Source organism: Etheostoma cragini, chromosome 22 (genome assembly GCF_013103735.1).
Source record: "Etheostoma cragini isolate CJK2018 chromosome 22, CSU_Ecrag_1.0, whole genome shotgun sequence".
NCBI lineage: Eukaryota > Metazoa > Chordata > Actinopteri > Perciformes > Percidae > Etheostoma > Etheostoma cragini.
The window spans coordinates 1,460,010-1,476,271 of NC_048428.1; the positions used below are offsets into that span (position 1 = coordinate 1,460,010).

At 44.7% G+C, this 16,262-nt stretch overlaps 1 protein-coding gene across 1 annotated transcript in view; it reads left to right on the top strand.

Moving 5' to 3' along the window:
• reck (reversion-inducing-cysteine-rich protein with kazal motifs) overlaps positions 1 to 9,762 on the top strand; it is a 38,187-nt gene extending 28,425 nt beyond the window's left edge. Inside the window, exons 16-21 of the mRNA XM_034862202.1 lie at positions 3,037 to 3,208; positions 3,842 to 4,031; positions 4,203 to 4,413; positions 4,521 to 4,594; positions 5,374 to 5,529; positions 8,786 to 9,762. Of these exons, the coding sequence (XP_034718093.1) occupies positions 3,037 to 3,208; positions 3,842 to 4,031; positions 4,203 to 4,413; positions 4,521 to 4,594; positions 5,374 to 5,529; positions 8,786 to 9,037 (1,055 nt within the window). The 3' untranslated portion in view covers positions 9,038 to 9,762. The remainder of the gene's footprint in view (positions 1 to 3,036; positions 3,209 to 3,841; positions 4,032 to 4,202; positions 4,414 to 4,520; positions 4,595 to 5,373; positions 5,530 to 8,785) is intronic.
• The last annotated feature ends 6,500 nt before the right edge of the window (positions 9,763 to 16,262 follow it).

The following is a 16,262-nucleotide window of genomic DNA, read 5'->3' on the forward strand; positions in this document are numbered from 1 at the left end:
CCCCCGACCAACTAGAGCTGTCAAGCTTCCTCGAATACCATTCAAATTTCAAATACTATTTGAATAATATTTAATACTCAAATGCGGCCTGTTATTATTATGTACTACACTCCTCAAGCTTATGTATTGTCACTGCCACTATATGAGCACGGGGTACGTGAGTGGGCAGCGGACTACTAAGCGGACCGTTAACGTTAGACCTAGCTGCAGCCGCTCAGCGGATTGCTAACGTTAGACCTAGCGGCAGAAAGTCAGCAGACCGCTAACGTTACAACTAGTGGCAGGGGGTCAGAAGACTGCTAACGTTAGACCTAGCGGCAGCCGGTCAGCAGACTGCCAACGTTAGACCCAGACCGCTAACGTTAGACCTGGCAGCACTGGGTCAGCAAAGCGCTAATGTTAGACCTGGCGGCAGCGGGTCAGCAGACCGCTGACGTTAGACCTGGCCGCAGCGGGTCAGCAGACCGCTGACGTTAGACCTAGTGGCAGCAGGTCAGCGAATTGCTAACGTTAGACCTGGCAGCACTGGGTCAGCAAAGTGCTAATGTTAGACCTGGCGGCAGCGGGTCAGCAGACCGATAACGTTAGACCCAGACCGCTAACGTTAGACCTGGCGGCAGCAGGTCAGCAGACTGCTAACGTTAGACCTGGTGGCAGCGGGTCAGCAGACCGCTGACGTTAGACCTAGTGGCAGCAGGTCAGCGAATTGCTAACGTTAGACCCAGACCACTAACGTTAGAAATAGTCTCCTCATGTGCACCAGCACAGCGCACAGGCAGATAGAAAGGGGAGACGGGACAGGGTCCGGGGGCCGGTATAGGTAAGAGAGAAAGTGGGACGCAACAGGAGAAAGACGCCTCTGAGCTGGCCGGGCCCTGGCCAAGCTAGTCTTCTTTATGAATTTCAAAGATAGGCCATTGAATTTGGCTAAATATTGGTATTTTTTTCTATCTACCTTGCCAACCCAACCATTAAACATTGTGCAAATGATTGCGTAATGACATGATAAATATGCAAATGAGCGTCACCCATCCTACCGCCATAAATTGCTTTCTAATCTGTGGGAAACCCTGTGCTGACTGTGTATTTTGCATTAAGTATTTATTGAGGGTAAATCTTTCACTCGCAATCTTTGTTATGTAAATCATAGAGGAAGTGTTTTTATAGCATTATAGTATCTGAACAAAACGGACTGCTGCTCAAACCTGGACCCAAGTCCTGACTTCCTGTTCAACACCATATATTACCATTAAAACCACCAGAACAACTCCATGTCCATCCAACACATATTTATCTCATTGTGGCAACCAATCAGATCTTTACTGTAGAGTTAACAATTAAAAAAAAAAAAAAAAAGTAATACAAACAGTTGTTTGCAGAGATTACATCTCAATTGTTACGACTGGCGAGGCGGATGGATGGAGGCCTTTAAGGGATATTTTGTTTTTAAATACATGATTTTTCTATTTTAAATGTGTGTTTCCAATCACAGAACTCGGCACAGTGTGCACAATCAGCGAGGTGATAAAAAATAAAACAAATGCAGTGTCTTCTGTTTATAATAACCTTATGAAGCTGAACACACTCAACACTAGAATGACTGTGTTGGCGTTCTGTGCGGCAGGAAGAAAAAGTCCAAACTTAAAGTTTTCTACTTTCAGCATTGATTAGCTTCTTTTTTTGTATTTGTTCCAGGCGCGCTGTCCGTTTATAACGACAAACACTGATTGACGAAGGGGAGTCTAATTATATTTGGCCGAGGTCCGAGGAGGCTGTAATGATGAGAAAAGACAGCGGGCTCTGCCAGGCCGTCACAGCCAATAAGAACTTCTCCTCCTAATTGACCTGCCTGACGGCTGGTTCTCACTTAAAAAAACATTAAACAGTGAGAAAAAAACACACATAGATACAGGGACATAGTTGTGTTACCGCTGTGCCTTTCCTTTTCAAAATGTCCCTTTGCTTTTGATGGGTTTAGGCGCTATTTACCCTGCCACAAACAACGAGGGGTGGGGTCTTAATTTCCATGGAAATGACTTTGCGGCAACCATGCCAAGCGGATGTGGGAAGAGGTTGGCTCGACACAACTCTATTCCTGCTCCAAAGTCTAATCCTCAAATTATCACTCACTCAGCAAATCCCCCCCTCTCCTTTTCTCTCCTTTTCCTGAATAACTTTTCGCCTCCTCTCCTCTCCTCACTCATCCACCAGTTTCACAATTTTCAGAAAACACCGTATATTTGTTGTACTGCCCGTTGCTGCAGCTCCTCTTTTCACCCTGCGTGTTGGGTGCTCGCTTCTGTTCCATATTTGTTGGGGGTCATACATGCGCGGTACCTAGGTAAGGACTACTAGCCAGTCAGGAGCAGAGTATGAGGGCCCTGACAGTACCTAGGTAAGGACTACTAGCCAGTCAGAAGCAGAGTATGAGGGCCCTGACAGTACCTAGGTAAGGACTACTAGCCAGTCAGGAGCAGAGTATGAGGGCCGTGACAGTACCTAGGTAAGGACTACTAGCCAGTCAGAAGCAGAGGATGAGGGCCCTGACAGTAACTAGGTAAGGACTACTAGCCAGTCAGAAGCAGAGTATGAGGGCCCTGACAGTACCTAGGTAAGGACTACTAGCCAGTCAGGAGCAGAGTATGAGGGTCATGACAATACCTAGGTAAGGACTACTAGCCAGTCAGGAGCAGAGTATGAGGGCCCTGACAGTACCTAGGTTAGGACTACTAGCCAGTCAGAAGCAGAGTATGAGGGCCCTGACAGTACCTAGGTTAGGACTACTAGCCAGTCAGGAGCAGAGTATGAGGGCGGACCATGCTAGAGGCTAGGCGAGCATTACAACGTTTGTCCCTGAAGTAAAGGCTGGACTACAACAGAGCTGTTTGTAGCAGTTTGTGAACAGGGTTTTTTGTTGTAGATGGTAAGTCCCTTTGGGGGGGGACTTTGGGCTTTTTCACTTTGTAAACTTATAACGTGCACAAAAAATATATATAACACAATAAGCTCCAGCTAATCCCTGCTGTCCCCCTCCAGGCCTTCCCTGTGGGTGTCCAGATCGCTTCGTCCCAGTGTGTGCCTCCAACGGGCGGACGTATCCCAGCGCCTGTGTGGCTCGCTGTATGGGCTTCAAGGACCACCAGTTTGTGTTCGGCCTGTGCCGCCTTAGTAACCCCTGCACTGGCAAACCCTGCCAGAGAAACCAGAGGTCTGCCTCTCTTCTTCCATCGCTCTTTCTTAGCTGGTGTTTCAGGTCCTCATCACTGTTGTTCCTCCATTTCATTCACACATTCTCATCATTATCATCCCTCCCCCCCCCTCCACCCATAACCTCTGACCTCCCAGCCATTGCAGGACTACAGATCTGAGGAAACATTTACAGCCGCAGAGAGCAGCATTTCTAATGAGAATTGTTAATTCTCTGTGTTCCTGACTTTTCCCATTTCAAGAGTTTTAATGTGTATTTGTAACACACACAGGTGAATGATGTACAGTAAGTAAAATGTAATGTGGCTGTGCTAACATGCTAAAGTGTAGAAAAGGATTATAAGAGAAGGTAAACACATACAGTATGTCTGCATTTGGACACCTGTTACCTTTTGCGTTTCAGTGACAACGTTCAAAAGAAAAGCAAAAGCAGTGTCCAAACACTACACACACACACAAATATATATGTATATATATATACACACACACACACACACACACACTCTGAGTGGAGCAGAGCAGGTTACTTCCTGAGTGTGAAATGTTGGTAGAGCGTGAGCTTCTCCTCTGTAAGGGCCGACATATAAGTGTGTGTGTGTGTGTGTGTGTGTGTGTGTGTGTGTGTGTGTTCCAGGTGCATCTTAAAGTACCGTGTGTGTCTAAGCGACTGGTCGGACTGCCCACAGTATGAGTGTGTGGGCCGGCCCGCTGCCTGTGATAAGAGCAGCGTGGAGCCGGCCTGTGACACTGACGGCCTGCTCCACGCCAGTCTGTGCCAGCTGCAGCAGGCCGGGAAGAGCCTGGCCTACATGGGCCACTGCCAGGTAGGATCACACCTGGAGACACACTCACATCTCACCTCTCTAGGGTTAGGGTCAGGGTCAAGGTTAAGGTTAGGTCAGGGTTAGGTTAGGGTAAAGGGTAAGACAAACATGCAACAACCATATCAAAATGAATGTGTGTATGTAAATGTGCTGATTGTGCCCTGTCCTCAGGATGGCTGTCGGAAGCCTCGGCAAATCTGTGGCCATAACGGTGAAACCTACAACACGGTGTGTGAGGCCTTCTCTGACCGCGTGGCCATGGACTACGAGGGCCCCTGCCACGCTGTGGGGGCCCTGTCTGACGTGGCTCCCGACTCTGCATGCAGTGTGATTCCCTGTCCAGCTCTGTCCACCCCGGGCTGCCAGCCTGTCACCCCCCCTGGTCAGTAAATGTCGCCACACATACTGGATGACATGGTCACAGTATCAGTTTGTGGAGGATTTGTTGAAGTAACCCAGCGTGACCTCTGACCTCTGACCTCTGTCCAGGAGCCTGCTGTCCTATCTGTGCCAGCATGCTGCAGCTCCTCTGGAACAAAGAACAGATCAACATTTTCTCTAAGGTACACATGTAATTACAGATGCTGACCGCTGGGGGGAGGCCCCAATCTTCTGTCTGTCTGTGTGTGTGTGTGTGTGGTTTGGACAGGGGAGATACGATAACACAAGGAAATGAACAAGAATATTTCTGGTGCTGGTCTACTTTTATCTACCCACGTATACATGTATGTATACCTACATATTTTATAACGGTATATGCATATAGTGTGTACTGCTGGGTCATATGCAGACACAGTCCTTCATGTTTTGTTGACTGCTGCGTTCAGCCGTCCGTGTCTCTCTGACTCTTTATTTCCACTGGCACTCCAATGGTCATGTGACCTGACGAGCGTTGACGGTGACTTGGGCACAGACTGATTGATCATCTAATCACTGTGGACAGTCTGAGGAGTCCTTCTGTCTGTCCTTCATGTCCTTTATCAGTAGGAAACGCATTGAAGAGGAAATGATCACACAGGAAATTAATACTCAAAATATCATGATTTCATTCTCAAATAGTAGAATATTGTTTTTGCTATTTTTTTTTTTATTACAGACAAACCAAAACTATTTTATATATTTTCAGTAGGAAAATGAATAACCCGATTTTAATACTATGGACTCTCTCAGTGTTGCCAGTGGGACCACCACAGTCCTGAGTTTCTTTAGAGTAACACATCATTGCTATTAAGAAAAGAACGAATCTCAAAGGCTGGATGCCTCTGTGCCTGAACTGTGACCAACCTGCAGTATGTCTGACCCCCCCCCCCCCCCCCCCCCCCCCCCCACTTCCCGCCTGCAGCTGAATAAGAACCAGCCTGTGACGGTCCATGACGTGCTGCAGGTCCTGCGACTTCATGTCTCCGTACCACAGTGCGATGTCTTTGGATACCTGAGCATCGACCACCAGCTGGTGGTCCTCATTGCTCCAGTGGAGCAGCAGCCAACACCACTGCAGGTAACACACACACACACACACACACACACACACAAACTTATATATACGACTGACTGATGAGTAGGTATTTCTAAAATGAGAGGAATCCAATCATTCCGTCAGTAGTAGAAGAACTGCTCATCAAGCACTGCCCTGCTAAATAACATTTGGTACATGGATGCTCCTGGGAAACATGTACTGACCAGCACCCCCATGTGGTTTGGAGTAAATTAAAAAACATCTTTATTGTCTTCAGCTCACCAAACACAAGAAACAAGACGCAGTTAGACCTTCATTAAAAAGCTGTGTTACACAACACGTCGGGTGAAAAGCCTTTGGCTTTGGCTTTACAACTATTTTACTTTATTTGTTAATTAGTTGTCAAATCGGCCGACACTGAGGCCCCTACATTTCCTAAGAAGATAAGGTTGCTGCGAGCTGTAATTTCAGAGAAGCTTAGCCCAGAGTGCAGAAGTGTATTGAGGTATTTCTACATGTTGGCCATCAAGGGAAGCTGGCGGTTTTCAGACCTTCTGTTGTGCAGATAATGAATGATTTAGTCTCGGCCACGTTGATCTCTCTGAGCTGACTCTGTTGATTAATGTTTGAAGGACCTGAGTGTGGGTCAGAAAGGCCGCAACTTAATGTAGATGGACATGTCATCAGCATACTTATTCAATGTAAAGGGTATCTCATTGATCAGGATGTGGTCTGTAAACAGAGAATATGAACCCGCTCCCCTGACATAGACCCTCTGTGGGTCGCGTGTTGATCCTGAGATCATGCAGTCTTTACAGGAGGACGTGTCTTTATTAAGTTTAGAATAGAACCTTGGCATACCTTTAGCTGTGTGTTAACTGTAACAGAGACAGCACAGTATCCATGATTAAACTCCATTCAGTCTTTAAGAAGGCGGCTTTCAGAGGGCCTGGGCCCCTAATCCCGTTTGGCTGCAGTTCAAAAACACTTGCAGTAACATCTTCCTCAGTGATTACTACTGATACCTCACATTCTGTCCTGCCATCCATAGTGTCTCATCCACAGTAGAAAGAGTTCATACGTGTTATCCCGGGAACCAGAACAATGTTTCATTTGCTCTGGCAGATGTTATTCCGACACCCCATGAATGCAGCACAAACACCCAGTTTCACAATGTTACCGAAACTGAAAACTACTTTGCATGTCCACTCTGGGGGCCAAAATGTAATGGATTCTTCCTTGGCCCACGCGTCTCCCGTCCACCAAGTTGAGGTCAGGATCGGGCCACATGTCCTTCTGTAACCCTAATGACAGTGGTCATACGGTGTCTCTCATCAGTCATCAGTTTGACAGGTTTGAAATGCCCTAACAGCATTGGATGGATGTGTGATGAATATCATGCATTGAGCATAGCAAGAAACACTGTGACCGTATATTTTCCAAAAAGGAAGTTATGTTGAACAGAGGTATACATTTACTGGAAAGAGCTTTTGAAATAACCTCAGCTATTAAGAAACAATGGACCCTTTGTTAAGTCCCTTTGTTGTTAGCCGCTGCTACTCCGCCATGCTGTCGGAGTTAGCATGACTTTGTTATGAAGCACTTATTGTGTGATATCCAGAGTAGAAGGTTAGCTGAGTCCAATCTAGTGGTGATCTGTGTCTGGATATATGATCTGGATATTGACATCTGACCCCCAGACCTTTGTCATTACTCCTGGTATAAATTCTTTATCACGGCTGTTATTCCTGATCCAGATATGTATGCAGATACAGATTGCATGTTTATGAACATGGACATGCATCGCTGTTTGCTCATGAATAAAGGGGGGGTGGATGCTGTTCATGCTTCGTGAAAACAAGACTCTGACCCTATGTGATGTATGATGTTTCTGCTACACTGCCCTAGTCCGTTCGGTAGTTGAGCTGAAAACCTTTTGGGAATAGACCTAGCATATGGAAGGGGGGGTGTTAGTGTTTCACTGGCTTGGATTTGCTTGTGCCACAGGTTATGAAGTTATTTAAATAGTTGCTCCAATCTGTTTTCCAGGGCGATTTTAGTTTCTTAGGTAGTTTGAAAAGAAAACACCGCTGCCTTCGCCTGCAGCAATCTTCTCCACCTTTATTTTCAACGTGCAGTTCTTCTCTACCTTCACTGTTCAAGGCCATAGTGAACCCAGTTCAGCCTTTGATTATTTATACTTTTATATACTTCAAAATTCATGGTTAAGAAGTCAGTCAGGCTTGTACTCGCAGCGGACCAAGAGAACATCCCACGGAAACCTTTACACATGCACTGCAGACCTGAACTCCTCTAGACTTTTCCCAGAGGAGCTGTTGGATCACATGCTCTTTACCCTGGAAAGTGTAATGTGTGCTTGGCCCAAAGTGTAAGAATTCCCGGCGACTAGCTGTTGATGACTTTTCTGAAATGTGGATGAAAGTATGAAGAGACAGAATGTTGGCACGTAGATGAGGCGGCTGAAGAAAACCCCCCCAAAACAAACCAGGTTCATGGTAGTTACGGAAAGCTTCTTCTGGTGGCTTTTAGGTTTAGATGTTACTAGGCAACAGCTTCTCCAACATTTTGAGAAGTACAGTCGTATTCATCTCCAGCTTAAGCGAGAGCAGTGCCAAAACCATTCCTTACTGCAATTAAAGCTTTTTACGCAAAAGCAGAACCAACAACCCTGAAACTGAATGATGACGGCCAGAATAGCTTTTCCCTGATTCACCAAAGTTATTGGAATTTAAATTCTGTCCACATCCAGCCAAGTGCAGTCCAAATGAGCAGGAGTCACAGCTGCTGACACAGTATCCCAGAATGCCGAAAAAATATGCAAATTAAAAACAAAACAAGAAAAAGAGCAAATCTTAGGACCATCTTTTGAAAGAAAGGGTCGGCAAACTATTTCTGAAATAAGCTGGCTGCATCTGATATGGATATCTGTGGCTATGATATATGTCCATAACAGTATTTTCGGGTTGTTTCTGTACGGATCTCTGTTCACACTAAAGTGCCAAACAGTTAGGAAACGGCTCTGCTGCCCCAACAACAGCTGGAAATCTGGAAAAGATCTGGAAAATGCACAACTCTGGACCCTGCAGGTTTCTCTTCTTCAGGAGCAAATTGTGGCAAGAATTCCCTGATCTAGTGTAGACACATCAACATCTACAAAAGACATGCTTTCATATACAGCTTCACATACATATACAATGATGCCTATAAGAAATCCCGAGTTCATTTTAAAACTACTTAGTGGGTAAGAGTGATCAGCGTGCTCTCTTGTATCTTCCAGGTCGAAGCCTGCAGTAAGGAGGCAGAGAAGATTGATTCCCTCATCAACTACGCCAGCCCCACGCTGGTCTCCCATGTCCCCCTCTCTGCCTTCCTCAATTCTGAGATCCAGACCTCCTCTATCCGCTCGTCCGCGAGCCCTGGGCCTTCCCCTCTGCCCCCAGGCCTCTGCTTCCTGCTGGGCCTCCTCATGGCTGCAGCCCCTGTCCTCCAGCAGGTCTCAGTGCCAATCCCCCTGCTTCTCCCTCACTAACTCTTTAGTCTTCCAAAGTACCCCCCTTCTTCCTGGGATGGCAGTAAGTCCTGAGGTGAGTGTGCGCTCATGGAGCAGGAAGAAGCATCAGCGGTGCCTTTTTCGACAATCATTCCTATTGGCTCCCCTGCGTGTCAAACAATCATGGCGGTGGAAAAGCAATTATTCTTATTATATTATATGAATTTATTTAGTATGGACAGTATTATTCAACACACTGGTTCTCCCTCAGTGACGTGTGTGTGTGTGTGTGTGTGTGTGTGTGTGTGTGTGTGCGTGTGTGTGTGTGTGTGTGTGTGTGACTTCATACCAGCAGTGTTTATCCACTAGTCCCAGCAGCAGCTCTCTGAAAGCTGTTAGGTGGGAATGTAAGTTTCATGACTCACTCTGTCTCCTTCTGAGGCTTTGTGTGTGGGTTTGTGTGTGTGTGTGTGTGTGTGTGTGGTGGGGGGGAGGGACAGATGTGCTGCCAGACAGCAGCACATCTGTCTGACAAATTAGCCACAATTCCCTCTGCCACACATAGACTTTTACATACACTCACACACAAAGATGGGTGTCAGTCAGGCAGACCCCCCCCCAGTGTGTCACATGGAGTGTGTAGCACGGTGTGTAGTGTGTAGCGCAGTGCAGGATGTAACATGTGAGGTGTGTATATGGACCTGGTGTTGAACCTCTAACCTCAGCAGTGTTAGTGCCATGCTCATGGGCTGCGCCAGCTCAGATGAAACAAAGGGTTGGAACTACTGACCAAAGCAAGAAGTGTAAATACGAAGGGAGTCCAGGTCGTAGCAGCTAAGAAACCTGCTAACACTTCATCTGACGTTTTATCATCCAGTAGCATTCAGACTGCATGAAAACCATGAATATCACAACATGATGGGATATTCACAATGTAGATAAAGGGTTAATGGGGCAACTGTATATTTCTATGTATGACAGAAGACCGTAGCAGTGTTATTGTGCTCCGTGTAACTCAAGTCAGGAGCATTTTCCAAAACATGACTCATCACTTCAGAACAATGTCAGTGTTTTAAATGACAATTACTTTCATTTTCGATTTGTCTGACTATTCATTTTAAAGAATCAACTAATTCAATTTAAGTCATGAAATATCCAAGAATACATTACCAGCACACGGTAGATGTGACAGCCGCCTGTGGTGCATTCCCTGATGCTACTGCCGCTGATGAGCATACTGGAGGAATGTTGTCATAACTGACATTATGAAAGGTTGTTTATGCTTGTTTTATCGTTGACGTCCGTGAATGCAACACATTATTCAGCTGGCTTGCAGCTGCGTCCCTCACGATAAGACAACAACCCCCCCGAAGAGCGCTGACACCAGTCACTGTCGGCAGAAACCATGATTTGGACTTTCAGCCATTTTGCCTTTTTTTCTGGGTTGTCTACCCCTCAAGCCCGAGCTGTGACAACCCTGCTGACATCACTATGACATCATCAGGCGTGTGTGGCCTCTGTGTGTGCGTGTCGGGGGGGTGGAGTGCTCTGAGAGGCCAGTAGAGAAGGGATGCTCACTGTCTGCACTTCTCAACTAGAAGCCATTTGGTAACAAAAGGACAATCAGCTCCTCACTACCCACAATTCACTTTGGGTAAAGAAGATTTCCACAGTATGCCTTGCATATAATGTCTTATATGAAGTATTAATGAAATTGCAATAACTTTTTATTTGTTAAGAAGTGTCTATATTTGATGTGTATCTGATAATGATTGAGACAATGATCACCTATGTGCCATGTTTTTGTTTGTTTGTTTTTTTACAGCAAATAGCTGTTATTCTTTATTGCATGATGACAATTATGAAGGGTTATTACTCGAATGTACTGTGTGTGTGTGTGTGTGGTGTGTGTGTGTGTGTGTGTGTGTGTGTCTGTCCAGCACAAAGTGTCCCTCCTCTGACATTAAGTATTACTGTGCTAGGCAGCTCTGTAGTCACAGCTTCTATGCCCATTTTCGTTGGTATTATTATTATTATTATTATTATTATTATTGTTATTATTATGTGTATGTCCTCTGTAGCCAACATGAATTTGGTTACTACAAGGTGTTGTATGTCTTCAGTGTTGTCTTTGATTCATTTGATTTCAAAGAATAGTTCAGCCTTTAGAATAGATATTCAGATTGATATCAATCTCATGTCAGTGCGTTGAATATGCAGCTGATGTCTGGACATGGTTAGCTTAGCATAAACACAGAAAGCAGGGGGAAGCAGTGTTTCTGAAATGAGCGCACCTAGTGGGGCAGGAAATACAAGCCACACCGTGTTTTCAGTCCTCATACCTGAACCTAACGGTCCCCATTTAAAAAGGTCTGAGAGCCAAAACTACGTAGTTCAGTTTAGAGAGAGATTGTGGTGTGTACATTTGTTACGTCCCTTTCGCTAAAAAATAACACTTGTCTCTGCTCTCCAGAAACATTTAATGAAGCCGTTTTGTGGGTTAAGCAGGGTACTTGTTTGAGCTATATTATATTACATTATATTACATTACATAACAATACAATACATGTCATGTAGCTGATGCTTTTATCCAAAGAGACTCTCTACTGACAGACCTGATTGGTTAGTTTCTCTCTCTACTGACAGACCGGATTGGTTAGTTTCTCTCTCTACTGACAGACCTGATTGGTTAGTTTCTCTCTCTACTGACAGACCTGATTGGTTAGTTTCTCTCTCTACTGACAGACCTGATTGGTTAGTTTCTCTCTCTACTGACAGACCTGATTGGTTAGTTTCTCTCTCTACTGACAGACCGGATTGGTTAGTTTCTCTCTACTGACAGACCTGATTGGTTAGGTTTTCTCTTGGAATTAACCAGAATTGCAGCCTTGCTCAGGGACACATTGGTTGATGTATCACAGTGGGAATCAAACCCGTCTCCCACGCCAAAGGCCTGTGTTGTATCCACTGTGCCATCACCACCCCCTGTATGTGGACTGAGTTTCTTAATTTTTTTTCTACGGCTACATTTGGCAGATCTTGGAGACAAAGTGCTCAGTAATGAGCTGCGTGGTCCCTGTATAACATGAGGAGATATCGGGCTGTTTCTTTTTAACACCAACCCTCCGACACCTGTGCATGCTGGCTGTGACTGGACAATGGCTGTTTGGGGGAGGGGCTTAGGCTCAGCTTTGGAGGTGTTGGCAGGTGTATCGTTAGCTGTTTCTCCCTGGTCTTGGTGCTAAGCTAAGCTACATATGACCTGGGTCCAGCTTCCATATTCAACACACAGACATGAGATTGATATCCATCTTCTTGTCTCACTCTCAGAGAGAAATCGAAACAACAAGTCTACCAAAATGTAAAAGTGTTCATATATTGTAATGTTTTGTCGACGTTTTACTGCCAACATGGCCGCCTTGACGGGCACAAATTTGAAGCATGATGCTCATTTCTCCTGTCTGTCCATCTGATGTGATGCTGTGTAACTAAAGCAGTCACCTGTCCTGAGCATGTAAACCCTTAATACGCCTTATAAAGTGTTCATTCCTCTTACCGAATTGTCCCTGGTTTATAATGCTCCCTGGGTGTTTGGCTCTGTAAAAAGAATTGGAAGAAGAGGATGCATATCTCATGAAAAATAAAAAAGCAATACCACAACCAAGAAAGTTCGTAATTTGTTTCAACACAGCTCTCCTGAGGCTAGTTGTCCCCACCTTGATCCAGCCTTTATGCTAAGCTAAGCTACCCCCATACTTAACACAGAGACATGAGATGGATTTCCTTCTTAGCATCTTCCAAAGGACACCGTCCTTTAACCAGCTGCTGAATCAGTCTCCTCCTGGCACACCATTCTAAACACCACAGTCTCTCAGTTTAAACCTGCGTTGTTACATTTCTTCATGCTTGAACCCTCATGTTGTCCTTGGGTCAAATTGACCTCTTTTCAGTTCATTTGTTGTTGTTTTTGTCACCAAAAATGGACCATTGAAATAAGCGCTGAAAACGTCAACATTACAAATATCAAAAAACATCAAGAAAGGCTCCCACAACTTTGAAAAAGTGACAAAAATGTTGGAAAAAGCAATAATGTTGAAAAGAAATGGCTTTTTTTCCTGGTTGACAACACAAGGTTAAATGACCCTCAGTGATCTATAACCAACCAAACACAGTTGTTATTGAGGCCTGTCCATGGAGAGTCTCAGTCGGACATCTCTCCCCTCGCGATCACTTAAGTCTTCTTCACATAGCAAATATTTGGTTTATGCAATTCCTCTGCTGTGGTATAATTGATGTATGATCGTAAATCCTGTATAGCTCTCACAAATGCTTCTAGTTTGTCTGTCCAGAAGATATTTGTATATGTATGTACCTCTATTAGTTAGATTAGTTAGATTGTGCAGCTTTCAGTAGGAGGTGGGAGGAGATTTACTTATTCAAGTATTATTTCTAATGTTTTGTAATCTAAATGTTAACCTTCAAGGATATGAGAATCTTAGTTAGTATGTATTTATACTTGGGTTGTTTGCAGTAACAGCGCAAGTTATAAATACAATTAATAGCACTAGTAAACAGCAGTAACACTAACAACAGCTGAGACTGAAGGAGTGCCAAGTATTTGGTCGTAAAAGGTCATGGGGTCACCAACATTATCCCAATTCATACTTGGGGCAGCACGCATGAGTGTACTAGCGTGCATGGTGATTCATCCAAGACTAAGACCTGGTTCAGGGATCGCAAAGTCATTAGGATTCATCCACTGGGGAACATGAACATCTGGACGACACTGAATGTGGAAGGTGGAAGGTGGAAATATGACATTGTTGGAAATAAACAGCTTTCTAGATATGGAGTTAACAGTTATTTCGCTTAGTATTTTCCAGTTGCTCCCGGTGCTCCATAGGAAATAGTTTTCTCTCGCCTCGTAACCCCAAACGTTGCAAAGTTCCGATGTGAGTAAAGATGAATACATGGTAAGAATGGATGTGTACAAGTGTGGACTGCATACTCACACATTTAATGAATCCACTCATGTTTTGACTGACCCTCCAGTGGGTTTCTATCAAACCTGTTCCACAGATTAGAACGGCATAAAACTACAGAGAATCAAAGCAAAGGTACAGTTTGCATGTTGTCACATACACACTGTTAGTTAATCCCCAGCACGGCAGCATTTATTATCTGAGTGTTGCTTTTAATGTCACAGGAATTGTTATACCAAGTGAGTCCAAACTGTGTCTTCTCAGTGGACAAGATATATAGAATGTGATAAGTCACATGTCCCAAAACAGAGCCATGGCATGTTTAGCAGAAGCGTTTGTCTCAACTGAGACAGGACTTCCACAGTGCAAACAGAGCAAAGTCCCTCTTCGCAGAGATAATCCACACACCTAGAGTATTTGGTGAGAATGAAGTCCAGCTCTCTCGCAGTTACTTTGAAATCCAAGTCCGCTTTTAAATCCAGACAAAATGTGTCTACTCTATAGTTAGTTTCCAGTGGTTGAGAAAATCATTTGGTTAAACAGTGGCTCTCAGATGGGAATTGAGGCTAAACTGGGTTTTCAATATTCTATAATTTCGCTCTCCAAAAATGCCTAAAGCTAATAATTGTGCGTATGAGGGAATGATAGTGACAGCGCATACTGAGTCTCACACCACTTCTCATCCTGTTGATGCTGGCTTGTGAGTCCAAAGCCTGTATGTTTACACCCCCACAATGCAGTTGCCAGCGTTAAGGTGGTAAATGTATAACATCTGGATGTTCCGCGGACCTGAACATGATGTTCTCCTTCTCATACACAACAGACCTTCACAATCATCTGTCACATTGTCTGTTCTTGAAAAAGAAATGGTATTTTGGTGTAAAATCCAGTTTAGATTTTTCATTCATGGACCATCTTCAAAGTACACGTCCCTGTCCCAAGCCATGTCCCTAAACTCTCTATGAGGGTTGCCAAGGCATTCCCAGGCCAGATGGTGGGTATACAGTTGGGCTCGAAAGTTTGGGCACCCAAGGTAAAAATGTATATTAACGTGCATAAAGAAGCCAAGAAAAGATGGAAACATTTCCAAAAGAGGACTGAGCTTCTCACCCTATCTCTAAGGGGGACGCCAGCCACCTTCCTGGGGAAACCCATTTGGCCGCTTGTACCCTGGATCTCGTTCTTTTGGTCATGACGGGTCCCTGATAGGTACAATTTGTGCCCCATCTGCTTCCCTTTGATTGTGCTTCATCTGCTTAACGACATTAATTGACTAGTAGTTTTTTTTTTAATCTCAGGAGGACTGCCTGTTATGATCTGATGGGGGGATGGTTTGGCTCTCCTAGTCCTAATTCGCGTGAGCCTCCCCTAATTCGGCTGCTGTCCCCTGACTCTCTGCTATTTCATGGTGCTCATGAACAGTCAGGAGACTCATCTGATCAGAACCATATTGCCAAATTGGATGGACAGGATTGGACAGATAGATTTACAAGACTTATTGCATTGTTAAACGTTGGTGTCCATGTCATGCATGCGTCCATTTGTCTGCCATGTGTAGTCTCACATAGTTACACTGGTCAGGTGATCATGTTCCTCCTGGATCACAGGTGTAAAGGGGCGTGGCCTAGAAGACTAGGAGAAGAGAATTGATGGAGTGGGGAGAAGGAAACAGTTTTTGGAGGTAGAAGGAGGAGTTAGGATTTAAGGATCACAACAATTGGAAATCAGGCAAAGGCCGGACTAACACTTCTAGATTCCACGTTTGGTTTCCGAGTTTGATCTTTTTCATTCTTATCATTAGAAGGTTGTTGATGAATACATATCATTAAATATCATTAGGGTACAATGTTGTTTTTCCACTTATCAGGCGTGCTAATACAAATGCAACCAGCGTGTGTGAAAGCCACAAACTGGGCCCACAGTTTGTAGGCCGGTGCTTTTCACATGCAGCGCAGCAGCTTCTACCACCGTCACGGTGGTCCAGAAGCCGGCCCCATATCCAGAACCAGAAGATCTTTCAGAGGATCGCAGACTGTATGACTTCTCATTTTACATCTCACCACTTTCCATTTCATCTCAAATCAATGCAAGAACACGTGCTTAACATTCATAATCCTGGCTCTCTGAACTGACATTTGATTACACAGTGGCAGACATGAAGGACGCTGTGAGCTGAAAGTTCCCAAAGGACAAGATAAAGAAACAGCTCTCTCTCTCTGGAAGAATCCAATGATTCAGGAAATGGAAATCACTAAAGGTCTAATCAGGATCTGGAGAACCAA